This window comes from Oryzias latipes, chromosome 6 (genome assembly GCF_002234675.1).
Source record: "Oryzias latipes chromosome 6, ASM223467v1".
In the NCBI taxonomy this organism is placed as follows: Eukaryota; Metazoa; Chordata; class Actinopteri; order Beloniformes; family Adrianichthyidae; genus Oryzias; species Oryzias latipes.
Window position 1 is genome coordinate 14,765,622 of NC_019864.2, and position 14,674 is coordinate 14,780,295.

The 14,674-nt window shown below is 39.3% G+C and overlaps 1 protein-coding gene across 1 annotated transcript in view; it reads left to right on the plus strand.

Annotated features, from left to right (window-relative positions):
* tspan18 (tetraspanin 18) overlaps positions 1-14,674 on the plus strand; it is a 39,075-nt gene that overhangs the window by 17,717 nt on the left and 6,684 nt on the right. The window contains exon 2 of the mRNA XM_004069554.4: positions 5,587-5,664. Coding sequence (XP_004069602.1) covers positions 5,662-5,664 — 3 coding nt within the window. The 5' untranslated portion in view covers positions 5,587-5,661. The remainder of the gene's footprint in view (positions 1-5,586; positions 5,665-14,674) is intronic.

Genomic DNA, 14,674 nt, shown 5'->3' on the forward strand with positions numbered 1-14,674 from the left:
CAGCTGTGTTTCCTAACAGTTGCGATAAAAGTTGTTTGTTTTCAATTATAATTTTCAACTAAACATGCCCAGGCAGTTGTTTTCCTCCAGTTTACCTTTGGAAATGATACATCATTGTAAACTTTACTCCTCAATGTAAGATTTTCTGGGAGCAAGATATAGATTTTAATTCATATGTGTTTTTGAATCGTATTTTTTATTTTTTATGATTGTTTGGTTTCTGTCACTGTAGTAAAACCAGAGTGGAAATAAACTGGGTTGATATCCTGCTGCCTTCCTCTTTGTTTGTTTCATTATTTGTTTAGTAATGAGGCCCACACGCTCCTGTGTTAACAGGCACAAACATGTGTGTGTTCTTCCTCTCGCCTGCACCACGTAGTTTTACCTTTATTCAACAAAGCTTTAAACAACAAGTTAGCGCTTTGAAAAATGCCTCCAAAAGGAGCTGCCAGCCATGGATCCTCTGCATGAGCATGTAATTCCACAATGATTCTGGAGTACAGAGGGGTGGCATGACTGGATGTGCCTTTACTGCAAGCGATGCAGAGAAAAACATGCCTTCTAGAACAAGTCATGAGGTTACGGCTGGACTAATCCTGAAATCACAAGACAATTATCAGCTCCTTTGGAATATTTCATGCCTAAGTTTAACTTTTTTTTAATAATAGCTGCGATTGTGTTTTTTTTTTTCGTTTTAATATGAATTACTATGTGTGCGCTAAAAAAGTGCCAAAAAAGCAAATGCATGTCAGCAAAGCTGGGATTTAGCTGGCAAGGTGCAGATTGTAGAACGTTTCAGAGAAGGAGTCAAGCTTGTGATGGAGGCCAAACGTCAGACCTTTCACTGGATTTAATTACAAAGAAATAAGTTGCATGTGGTCGCATTGCTCAAAGTGTCTGTTTCCACTTCTGCACCGCTACGTTTGCCACATTGTTCGACACTAAGCATTTTCACGAGTTTGAACCTGACAAAAAGGTTAAAATAAGGGGGTGCATTAAGGGCAATTTCAGACACGTTTCAGGCTAAAGATAATTGTTTGTGCTTGGCATTGTAGTCACACTTACTGCTAAATTTTTTCTTGAGGCAGAATTTGATTTATTCAAGTTTATCGAAAATCCTTCAATTATATGCTATTACTTATTATTATTTCAATTAAGGGTTAAAATGACTTTCCAGGTGTATATTTTGGAGAATGTTTCAGTGGGGTGTTTGACTTACTCAATAGCAGTGTCCTTAATATCGTATATAAAATATCACATCGTCGAATATTGGGTTTTTCCACTTATGTGGAGCAACCCACAAAACACCTACAAACTCATTGTTTGTGTGTAAGTGGCCTTAAACAGGTATTTCACATATTTGACCTGTTTAAAATGGTAATGATGGAATTTGTGCATGTATATATATACAACTATTGTCATTTTTCTTTTAAATTTGACTTCCTTATGTTATACTTGCAGTCTGATAGCATTATAATGTGTAAAGCAATAGCTGTCATTTTAGTTGAACCTTTCAGGCATCTTATTTAGGTTATCGCTCTCTCCTGTCAGTCTACTTATTTAAACTGATTGCAAATTTGTTCTCTGTAGTTTACTGCAACTGTCTGACAGAGGAAAACATCCTAAGGGGAGACTGTGCAAAGTTCCCCTTTGTGCAGATATCCCAGTTCCTCAAACCCAGTCCTGCAGCTTCCTGAGCTCGCTGCTGCAACATTTTCTTACTATACTCGTGTCAAGATTTAACTAGGCTGGAAATGGTTATCATGTGGCCATTCCACAGCTTGCAGGGCCTGTGGGTGAAGGAATCGCGAGCAAACTGGGGTTTAACTGCCTCCTCTGCGTGTCTAGTAATGAACTCTTACCTTGGCTTGGAAGGCTGGGCTGCTGGTATCCTTGCTGTGTTTTCGTAACCCTCGCTCCAAAGGCTCGCTCTTAATTGTGTCCCATGGGTCATGAACACTCAGTATTCACAGCTTTTCCTGTCCCTCACACTGATCCTTCTCCTTTTGCGAACTTAGTCTATCATCCCCGTTGGACAGGTCTTTCCTCTTTAATCCTTCAACTTCAAAGCAGAATTGGGAAGCCCTCAACTCTTCAGAGACACGGGGCAGACCTTATGGGCCTGGGAAGTCGGCTCAAAGTTTGGTGGTGCATCATTCAGCTCAGTTAAACAGACATGTGTTAAAGAAATCAGCAAGTGTTCCTGAAGAGTTCTGTGACCATAAAACATCTTTATTATTGTCACAATTTAATTTTCTGTGAAATTCAAGACAGCAGCTCATCAGTGAGAAATAAATATCTGTCAGCTGGGAAGTCTTTTGGTTCCTGCTTCTTTTCCTCTCCACTTCCTGTCCCTGCAGGAAGTGCTGCTGACTAAACTACCCGCTGTTTTTGGACCTTTGACATTTTTGTCCATTCTTCCTGCCTCATCAGCGGGATGAGGTGACTGTAGGAGATCGTGAGGAAACTCAAACCATAGCTTTTGCACAGAGGACTTGTTAAAAAGAGGCTCATTAAATCATTTATTATTTTTTTCAAAGACATCTATTTTTGCAGGTTGGTGAAATAAAAACAGGTACCAGTGTTTATTTTTTTACCCAATTCATTTTTCAAAAAAGTTGAAACACACAGTAAACAAAGAAAATGGTACTTTAAATTTTTTTTTTTTTAAAAAAACATTGCATTACACACTGCAGGGATCATTCTTGTTTGTCATGGTGAGCTTTGGTAACCTTTAAGTGTCTTGTGTCCTGGCGGGTGGTACGTTGTTAACCTGGTGCACCAGATGGTTCATTACAAAGATCCAGCTTAAAACACCTTTGTGGGCACTGCTCGTAACATGGCAGCTACTTTCAAAAACCCATGCCAGTTAATTTATGAACCATCTGTCTATTACTGATAAACTTTTTGAACTCTGGTTAAAAGCCACTACCAAACTTTTTTTCAGGGCGCTTTTTTACTCTTTAGTTATTTGTACCTAAAATTTAAGTTGAAGGCTTGTTGCTCCAAAGACCAACAATATAGATTGAGTAAAAAAAAAACTTGTAGTATTAACAAAATAAGCTGTTATACAATCTCTGAAGGATGTAGTCTTTAGAGTAAATGTTGTCTCAGGAGCTGTTGCTTTACCTCTCATTCTTCTATAGAAAAACAGCTCAAGACTAAATTTTGAAGTCACAGAATAATACATGAATAAGGTTTACCTTCATTTTTTGTTCGATTTAAGTTCTAAAACAAAAACCATGATATGTAAAATCCATAAAGTAGGATTCTAGACATACTTAATACCCTTTTGTCTGACAGACATGAACGTTTCCACACTTTTCTCTCTTGTTTAGACCCCTTAAAGTTCAAACCTTCACAGGAAAATAAGTTTAGTTTCATAGAACGATAACAGAGATCTGATAGATATCAAAGATTTACATAGATTTATCAAACTCAATGTATTCTTTACAGGAGATCTGGCAAAGAGGAGATTGATCGACAAGTTATACAGTTAATCAGGATGCAGAATACAATATGCTGTCTAAAAAAAGCATACAAAACTGAAGGAAAAAAAGCACAAAACGCCAAGACTGCAAAAGGTGAACCACGACATAGCAAGGGGAACACTGCATATTAAGTTGCAGAAATTTCTGTCAACATTCCCTGTAACTGTTTTCCACAATTTCCATCTTTTTTGAAAAGTATCCAACTACTGAGGACATCTTTATGCAGTCGAAATAGAAGGCAGTGATGCAATAATATTGTCAGAGCCTGCAATAACCGCAAAGGACAATCAATTAGTGGCTACCTTGGTGTTTCAATTGCATTCGGCTCTTTTGAGCTTAAATGTCAGCAATAAATTGGCGAGAGTGAGTTCCTTAGATTAAAAACGCAGTTGAGAGGATGTAGATGGAACCTTTTCTTTGGCGTTGAGTTGTCCCCTGCTTTGTTGGATCCTCGGTGGTCTGGCCTTTATCGTCCCTCTTGAGGGTTCACCCTATTGTTGTGCTTTCTCTGCCATCTGCGCTGATCTCTTTTTCGCACCCCCATAACCGATTCAATGAGGATCCTGCATCCTATTGGTGCTCCACTTTTCCATGAAGGGGTTTCCATGGAAACGGCAAAAATAATGCAGACCCTCAACACTGTTGCTCTCTACCAGCTAATAGCTCTCTAAAAGGGGCCTCAAAAGAGACTACCTCTGCAACAGGCTTCAGGGGGAAAATTTGACCACTCAGCAGCTCACACTACATTACAGACCATGATTATGACAATTACTTACTTATCATCTGCTGCTGCAATACTGTGAAAAAACATGGAATGAGGTGCTGTGCTGTGTTGCCTGGGGATATGTTATCTTAACAATGTGGTGAATATTGTGTCAATGATTCTTTCGACGAGCAAGCATCCGTTGGCTGTCAGTGCATGTGTAGTTAATGTTATGGAGTCCCTGAATGGGTTTGCTGTCACTGACTCTGTGATTAGGCAGTGCATCTCTCCAGCCCGCCTGCCCAATTCTCACATTTGTCCCTTTTTCCTCATTGAAGCTTTGATTGCCTTTTCTAGATACAATCAGCATCCTCTGGATGGAGGAGAGTGTGTTGCCATCGCTGTCGTTTGGGTTTTGTGTCTTGGTGAATGTGATGTCTGCTGGCAACGTGGTGTGTCTATGGGATTGTGCGGCTGGTTCCATCAACCAGAATGCTCCAGGGAGATTCTCCATCCCCACTCCATGTCAGAATGACAATGCGCTGCCTGTGAAAAGGGCCGTCTAATGTTGGGAGATCTGCATGCCGTTCAGGTCTTCATCTGGCAGTAGGTTTCAGAGCTGGAGCTTTGAAATTGGCTCCAAAGTATTGTCAGTCAGAGTCATCCTGCTAACCATTTCTGCACATGCGGCTGGAGGATCAGCGGTTTAATTGGCGCTTATTGCCAGATTGTGGCTCTCAGCTGGAAGACAGTTGTGGCACAGCAGTTTGAAGACAGAAAAAAAGTTTAAAGCTCATTAGACATGGTTGGTTGAAGACATTTCTTAGGTTGACAACTGTATTCAGCAACATATGGTTAGAAAGCAGACTTTTCTACCCTCGGTGAATAATACATGAGTTTGATGCTCGGCAAGGTCAAGTTAGAAGCTGTATGGGGAGACTGTGGTGTGTTAAATTTTCAAGTAAAAGACAATTAACTAAGTAAAAATACACACAGATTCTTAAAGCTGATATCATAAATGCATGTAATCTGTCCACAACACTGATCTTAACTGTTTGTTTTAAAGACTGTGCTTTTTTTCTTCTGTCCCTGTTAATTTTTGCTTCTTAACTGTGATGTGAAATATTCTGAAAGATAAAACACTTCTGCAGTCTTAGATTAGTGCACTGCTGGGAGCGAGCGCCTCATACATAATAAATGCAAACTCTGTCATTTAAAGTGTCCTAGAATTTCATTTCTGTGTTTTCAAGCTCTCCCGCTTTAGTCTGCTCAAATGAATCGTGCACATCAAGATAAGTGTGCCATTTTTCTTTCTATTCGCCTCTGCTGCTCTGTTTATTCACCTCATTAGCTCAGTTTTGACCTGTCTTTTCTTCTGTTTTTTTTTTTCAGCCCATGAAAGCTGGAGAGGGGAGAAAAAGAAGAGTCATCATCTTCACCTGAGAAAAGACGAGCAAACAGGCACTCATGGTACATGAACGTTTTATTACTTTAAATGTGGCATGCATGATGAAATAAACGGTTAATCTCTAATACTCTAAAATGCTCATGTGAAACAATTGTAATGCAGTCATGTGTTAAGAAATCAGTGATGGTCACAGCAGAAAGGGCTTGTTGACAGACTCTTTTCAGTTGGAAGCTGACAGCTCTGACACCAAACCATTGTTGCCGTCAAACAGAGGAAGAGTGCCGGAAAGAGAGCGGATGCCTGAAGCTGGTCCTGAAACACAGAAGGCTGGATTTCCTCCGTGAATCAGTACCACAGACTTGCAACAGTCTTTGTTGGGCTCTGATTGGCAGTGGTTTCTGTAAATTAGCATTTCCAGCATGGCTGAGGTGGGGACATGTGCAGATTGAGAGGCTAAATCAAAGTTTTTAGAGGCAGGCTCATCAGCTGTAATCAATTGTGCCAAATAAGCAGTGCAGCCAACCAGAAATATAAAAATGTGTCTAAAGTCTAAATAAAATGTAAGATTTTTTTTTATTTGCTTTTAAAGATGGCTTAAATAAGTCACACATACTATTTTAGTTATTAATGAAAATTATTTTTTACTCACAGATTTCAGTTACCCCACACATCCCCCACCTCATTGTTCATTGATACTACAGTTCCTAATCATTTGTTTATTTAAATAAACTTAAATAAAAGTTTAAAATGTTCCACCAGCACACAACAGAGAAGCATAAAAAGATTAACTTGACCTAAACGTATCACCAACACCAAGTTCTTCCATAAAACTGGATGAGTGTTGTAATTCCAAGGCAATTACACTGAGCTTTTGATTTGTAGTGCAGATGATTCAAGATTTTTTTCCAAAGCCCTATAGTATTCAATTTTTACTCTTAAATCCAGCCTGGAAGTATTAAATATTGCAGTTCATTAAATGACCACTGCAGGCTGGTTTCAAAAGAAGGCAATTTCTCAAAAATGTTAAGACAAAAAAAAAAAAAATGTGCGCCCTGGTTTCAAAAATGTTTAATGTTCGCACAGCTGTGCAGAGATGGATTTTTTTTTCAATTGATGCACACATTTCTACATTATGGGTTTTTTCTTTTAACATAAGCTGGTCAGACCCATGAGTTGACTCAACAAAACTCCCCTTACTTTGTCCTGCATCATCACTCAATCTGGAACTTTAAATTGAAGTTACTCTTGTCAAAATGGCCTTTTGGTCTATAGTGTTGAGGAGTTTGTGAGTGTTTATGTCTATGCAAAGTTTTCCCTATGAGTTATCTTCTGCCATCAGTTAAACTTAAGTATTAGCCCAGTTTTTCAAACAGGAAATAATGTATTTTCTTTCTCCACAACCTATACATCCATTTTCCAAACCCGCTTAATTCCTTTTGGGGTAATGGGGCTGCTGGAGCCTATCCCAGCAACTGTTGAGCCCAGGCCGACTACACCCTTGAAAGGTCACCAGTCCATTGCAGGGCCCTATCCTTTATTGTAACAGTGTTGCCTTAAAAAAATAGTGAAAACCCTAATATTTTTTAAATCCAAAAAGAATTGTCACGGGATTTATTGAGTTTAGAACACTTCAAATGTTGTCTTAAATCTATTTTTCTTGGATTATTACAAATTCATAGTTTAGTCAATGTCTGTTTTTCATTATATGAGCAATAACCTTAAACTATTTACATGGCAGCAACATAGTTTAGTTTGTTTCTTTCTTAACTAGACTACTCAACTTTATTAATCCTGAGGGAAATGGTTTGAAATTTATGATAAATTCTTTCACTTCCATGCCACTGTCTGCTTTTTTGAACACACATCAATGCAGCTCTAAACCACCTCATCATATGAACCATCTAAAAAGGGCCTCTGTTTTCCACAGATATGATGCTACCACTGTGCGCAAAGTGCTACCGTAGTAAGTTGGTGCCCCTGTGCAGAAAGCTTTTAGACTTCCTGCACAGGGGAGCTAGCTGTTTTCACAGTAACATATGGCTTTGTGTCAGAGTGAGGGAGATTTCTCATTAGACAAATGGCTGGCCAAACTGGCCCCTGTTGCAGAGTTCTCCTTTGTTTTCCAACTGGAACAAGTAGAGATGGCAAACACCCCTCTGAAGACAAAGGCCAGTCACACCCTATCTGGGGTGCCATTAAGACCTGCATTCTTTTTATAGGGCAGGACAGAGTCGGCCAAATTGTGCACTGAAGGCAAACAAAACCAAAACACTTGTTACTTTAAGACCTATTGCAATAAAAATTGTAGTTTTGGTATTTCTAACATGTTCTTGTGGTATTTTTCTAATGAAGAAGGAAATTGGGCTTATAATTGCATTTCTGAGTATTTCTTTATTTAAATCAGTGTGAATCATGAGCAGATGAAAAAATGGAAAAGAAAAAGCTCATAGTTGTTACGTAGGTAATACAATCGGCAGGCCACAAGCTCCCTGCTTTGCTCCATTCGGATGCATCCACTTGCAGACAAATACATTCATGGTACATCTTGGTACGTCTGAGCTGGCATCTGACTCAGAGCTGTGAGACTGGATAGCTCCGATATTGCTTGCCATTTATATTGCACCGGTAATTGTTCATTGAGTTTGTGAGGGGCTGTCAGCTAGCAAGAGAGCGTGTGACCAGATCGATCATGGGAAATGAGGTCGGCTTGCTCTGCACCAACAGTTACACCCACAACTCGGTTGCAAATTTAGAATTAACTACTGCCGCTCTGCAGAAACTGTACTAGAAAATGACAAGTATTTTATAATTTTGGCTCAAATCAGCATAATCATAATTAAAAGACACCTGGGAATTCTTTTAAAAGACCAAAAGATGATTAGAGTGGAACTTTAAGTGAATTTTCCTTTTGTTTTGTTTTTATCAATGGTTTATCTATTAATTTTGTGGCATTTCTGTATATTACCCAGAAGCCAAAAATTTATCTTAAACTTATTTTATATTTTTCTCCCTTCTTCTGATCTACCACAAAAATTCAGAAACTTTATTTATAAAAAAAACTTGACCACGTTATTTTAATGGTTTTAGGATTTAAAATAAAACACATCAGTTAGATTAGCAGAATTTTTAACATTTAATTAAATAGAGGACACTCGCAAGGGTCAACTTTATTAAAAGAAGTATGATCCTTGAGAAATTTATGGTAAACTGAAAGAGGCAAAAAGGCAGAATAAGTTCCCTTGTCGCCACTGTTGTTATAAATCATTTCTGTTTTTAATTGAGCTCCAACTCACTTTTGTGGAAAGCCCCAAAGGCGGAGTGTTAACCTCTATAACCTGACATGGGAAAGGCCCTCTCTGCTTCCTAACAAGCCGCAGTGTTTATGTGTTCATTGTTGGCTGCTATCACATGCCTTAACTAGCAGACAACCAGCAGACTAAGAGCTGCAACACCAGGGGATCAATGCTTCAGTGATCGTGCCCCTGGGTCTGGTATTGATCCGTTCCCATGCAGCCAGTTTGTGTTTTCCCTCAGATGGATGAAGGTGCTGAAACAATCATTGAGTGTCTGTGGTGCGAGAGCTTGAAGGTCGCACACACACTGGCTGTAGTTTAAGTCTGCTAATCTTGTCTGTGCTGTAAATAAAAAATCAAGAAGGTATCTGTGGCTTTCTTTACCAGCATTTGCGACCTAAGATACAGGGGAATTGATTTTACTGCAGGATTCTGAACAACTGGTGGTAGTAGAGTAACAACTGGACGTTTGCCCAGTTGGGATGTCAGGAATGTTGCTTGCAGTGATGTTGACAACACATGGTCAGTCAGATTCAGGCCGCACATTTGCTCCTCCCCGGACTCTCCTAAAGTTAATCAGCCTGTTGTTCAAGAGTGTGTCAGCTGCTTGGTCATTGGACTTCTGCCCCGTGGGATCCACATATCATTCCAAAGAGTCAGTAGGGAAAGAGGCCACTCATAGGCTCAGAGTGGAACTGCTCTGGATCCAGACCATGTGTTGAAATCCTAATATGGTTGTGGAGAATTTTGCCATTTCATGTGAGATTGTGCTATAACGCATGGATGTTCAAAAGCTTTCACCGTTGATGTACAGCAAACATTAAGCCTACATGAACAAGTTATTTATCTTCTACTCTATTCTAAGCTATTTTTGCACACTTTCTCTTTTTAGCTCTTTGTGTTTTTGTCTGTGAGCTGTGTTTGCAAGCATGCATAGCTGCTTTACATTCAGTATGCTTCCAAGCTCCTTGGGGTGACAGCACAGCCAAGGGCTGGTTCCCCCTTAATTGGAAATTCATTAAGGAACCTCAAGGGGAACGTGTTCATTGCCAGAGGATTTTGGGGAGTTTACTGGCTGTGGCTGGTTTAGGAAGTTGTAAAGAATTATGAAAATGAGCTTTTAATTGAGATGAAGGGTGATATGGCATGTGTGGTCCCACCGTATCTTTGACAGAGGGTATTAACACATGCACACAGAGCGCTACAGTGTCACACACCTGCTGCCACTGCCTCTGGGAGCCACGAACGATTGTGCGGTCCCTGAGGTTCAATTACAGGTGATCATTTAGAGGGTCAACGACATTTTTAAAGGGTCAAGTTTCAAGCCTTTGCTTTTCTCAAGAGGGTCGTATATATATATTATTATAACGATTAGTTTTTAATGCAGGCTCATGCTTAATATTACGTTAATTGGCTGTTCGTGTGGGTATTGGGGGTGGTGACAATTTCGGAGAAGGAGATAAAGTGTCCCTGTCATTGTGATCCATTTTCCAGGACAATGGCCAGCCGATCTGGTGAATATGGAGTCACCTCATTAATCGTGCTGAAAGTGACATTCTCAAGACAAACTACAACAGTCTGTGCTGTTTGTATGAATAAGGCTGCTAGTTTAGATCCCTTTATTCTAGGCCAATAGAGGTTGATGGTGCAGATGAACACCAAACACGGCTTGTGTTTTTCTGACTCTAAAAAGTGGGAATAAAAAGCTTGTCTCAGCATTTTAAATTTCCTCATTCTTACTCTGAGAAGAATGTAGGTCGTATGGATTTATCCTCATTACAGAGGCTCTCTTGATATCGCGGTGTTAATTTGAGATCAATGAATATCGACATACAATCAAACTCAATGGTACTGAGTTCCACAACCTAAAAGGCCATCGCTAAGAGTAAACAACAAAGCCTAAGTGTTGTGTGGCCTTGGCAATGAATTAAATACTTTGTTTGGTAAAATAATATTAGTGACAACAAACGGTGCAGACTTTCAAAGCAGGGGTATGCATTTACAGGATTACTCATGGCAAAGGATAACACTTTCATACCAACACTCCAAAACCTGAATCTGAAGATAATGAGAAAGAAAAACAAATATCTTATTCTATGTCTGGCTAGAAAAATAATTTTATCAAGAAAGTTTTTCAATAGCAAAATAATATTAGTTTGAGAAAACGTGTCTTATTGACAGAGGAATTCTTAATAAGACAGTTTTTCTTACCACACTGGCAGATTTTCGTTGCTTTTATAAAGAAAATATGTCAATGGGATAGGAATGTCTGAGTTATTTCTAAGGGATCTGTTTTTGCAGAGTAAAATGTAAACATTTTGTCTATTTCCAAATTCCCTAAATACTAAAAGTGGACTATCTAGTGCCCTGGATTTTAATAACAACTTCGGACACCATGCAAATATTCTATGCTATTCTGAATAGCAAAAATTTCCTGAAGTAAAACCTAATAAAGCTGAACGAAGATTATCTATCAATCCACTGTGCTCTGATCATGAAAACTTGGATGGTTTATAGAAAAATAAATTGAATTTTTTCACATGAAAAATCATTCCAACTCAATGCATTCTGGTCTATATTTGCCAATCCAGTGTGCATTGATGCACACTGGATTTTCACGCAGACTTCTTGGAGATTTCTAGAGCGCTGGATTTTAGAATTTGGAAAGCCCGACAAAATGGTGAGCGCACTTTATAGTGCAGTATTGAATAGTGAAGGAATACATCATTATACTGCTAGTTTGTGTTATTTTTGATTAAATGCTGAACTTTTTCCAGTCCAGCAGAAAATCTTCCCCCAACTTGTTGCCATTAGTTCTTGGTCACATTTCAAATCAAACCTTTGGTAGAAATTTCTTAAATGGACCAACGCTGTCCAGCTGATGCATGGCTGCCTTGCATGACCTGCAGAATACTTGCAGAGAATCTGTGGTCTGATCCGTACGGCCCGGCCATGATCGATGAGGACCTGAGATCCTGTGGGAGTCATGGGAAAGAGCGGTTTGTTTACTCTGCACTTTCTCCTGGGTTTCTGTCTCAGCTTGATTTATGCACTGCCGCTTTGCACCGCTGGCTTGTTATTTGGAGCCCGGCTTGGCAAGTGCAATATAACCCATTTCACTCTTAAGCAATGAATTTTAATGCATAAAAGAAAATTGGCTCCACATCTGACAGCTAGTCTGACCCTGAGATGGAAGCACGGAGCAAACGGCTGAAGCTGGAAAAGAAATCAGACGTTTTGTTTGGGATTATAGGGAGCCAGTTATGCCGCAAGAGCTTTTCCAGGTGACCCTTCCCTCACTCTCCTCCTTCTCGTCATTCCTCCCTTTCACCCCTTGCTCGATTAAATACACAGTTTGCACTTCGGAACCCAGGAATTAACAATAGAGAGCTAAAAGGATGAGAAAAGGCCCATTTTTAGAGCTTTTCTGTGAGACTTTAATGTATGCTAATCTCAATTAAAACCTACTGTGACCTCATTAGGCTATTCAGAGGGGTTTAAGGAAAGGGTGAGGTTAATTAAAACTCATCTCAGGCAGCTCTCACAGTACCACAAGGGACATGATCAATACCTCAGTATATTACAATGATTTCAAAAAAGTGTTTTAGCCTGTAATTAAATTTTCTGGACTGTCAGTGAAAAATAGGAAAAGAAAAAGATAATAAAACCTCAGCAGGTGAATTAAAAAGTAGCACTCAACGAATGTTAATGAACTCCCAAATTGGGACTTGCTTAGTGTCATTCATGCAGTGACTTACACAACCAGACAAAAAGTTAAATAAAACCTGTCATTGTTTCTTATGAAACAAGTCATAAACTGGGAATAAAAAAAAATTGAGTTTTTTTTTTTAAATTCCTTTTCATGTTGAAAGCTTAACTTTTCAGCTGCTTGTGTGGAAGGCAGGGGTTAAAAGATTGAGTTAAATTCAAATTTGAGTGACTGTAGAAGCAGCTTCCTGGATGGACAGGAGTCAAGTCTGGCTCTGATCAGCTTTCAGCGCTGCCCCAAAGCAGATAGATTACCCAGAGGAGTCTGCTGACAGCATATTAAACAGGAAAGACTGCCCGGAGATTATGAGATCGCATTTGATGGACGTGCTGCAAAGTGCAGACAAAAGATGGGAATAGAGGCATTTTTAACTCTTTTTTTTTTTTTTTTTTTTTTTTTTTTTTTCAATTTAAAGTTGTAGCTATTTACAGTTCCTCTGAGAAATCACTTTTTTATCTGCCTGTTACCCTGCCTCAATACTGCCTGCCGCTGCGCAAGAGCAAATTAATAATCAAGTCGTACAAAGCAAAGAGCATGAGTTCATTTCTGCCAAATAATTAATTTTCTTCCTTCACTGAAACTGCAATTATAACTGCTGCACAATTGTTTCCATTCTGGTTTTTGGAGCATATGTGGAGAAAATACCTTTGAGAGTTTCTCTTTCTCCCTCAAGGGGAACTATTGGCTCATTCCTGACTTTAAAGGCTAGAGATTTGCTTCAATGGTGTCTGTGATGGGCAAGGAAGACTGTAGATATTGTGAACAAATCAAATTATTAAACAAAGCACCTTCAGTTTTATAAGGTGACATATTTAAATGATAATAAGTCAGAAAGTTATTATCAAGTTGAAGCAGTTGCCTGCCAAATAGTGTTAAAAACAGCAGATCTGTTGTGTAGAAAATACGCTGGGTGGGCCACAAGCTCCCTACTCTGCTCTGTTCTGATGCATCCACTTTTAGAAATGTCTTTGTCTTCCTCACACAAGCTGGCGTCTGGCTCAAAACTGTATGGCTGGATAGCTCCAATATTGCTCGCCATTTCTGATGCACCGCTAGTGTTAGGTTGGTAGTTATGAGGGACTGTAAGCTAGCAGGAGAGAGTGTAAACATAGCTCTCAAAAACGAGAGGGGAAAGGGGGGCGGGGTTGGTCTGAGCCAATGGTCCCACCCTCAACTCAAAGGGGGAATTTCTAATTAACATTTGCTAAGTCCTAGAAAACGACAGTTGTTTTTTATTTTGGCTAAAAGCGACATAATCATAATCAACAGACCACTGGGGACGCGTTTGCAATATATCAAAAGATGATCAGAGTGGATCTTTAAGCAGACATCATGTTGTGGACTTACAAAACTCCCCCAACAGAACTGGGTACTGCATCCTGAGGCACCATTTAGTCTGAATACATAACTAAGTATATTTTTGGAAATCTGGAATGTTCGCTGCCTTCTTGCCTTGTTGGTGTTTAAGTTCCGGTTGCATCAAATGGACTCTACGTCCTCTGGGATCTTAGAACAAAAAACACAGATGTTCAGTTCAGAGTCCAGCATCTGTACTGGCACAGCAGTTGCTAGAACGACTAGATTTGGTGACTTGTATGTCTGTGGAAACACAGTTAATGCTGAGTGATTTCAATGGTTTCTTGGGCTTAAATAAATATGTTTATTTATTTTTATGGTAAAAATAATAAGACGTATTACAACATTAAAAAAATAATTAAAAAAATAACAAATAAATAAAACAATTAATATAATTGTTGATATTATAAATCCCATCATTGGTAGGTTTTTGTGAAGCAAACATATGTGTGGGGTCATGGTAGTCGAGACATCGCTGTTTGTCACCCAAATGAGTCCAGGTGTTCCTTTTACCCCAGCAGTGCCTAAAGGATGGGCCTTCATCAAGTTAAGTGGAGGCAAAGGGCTCCTGTCTCTCATTACATTAAGGAGAAGAAAAGGCTCTAAAAGGAAGCCTGTTCCCCCTTGGTTAATGCACAATGGAGCTCGGTCAGG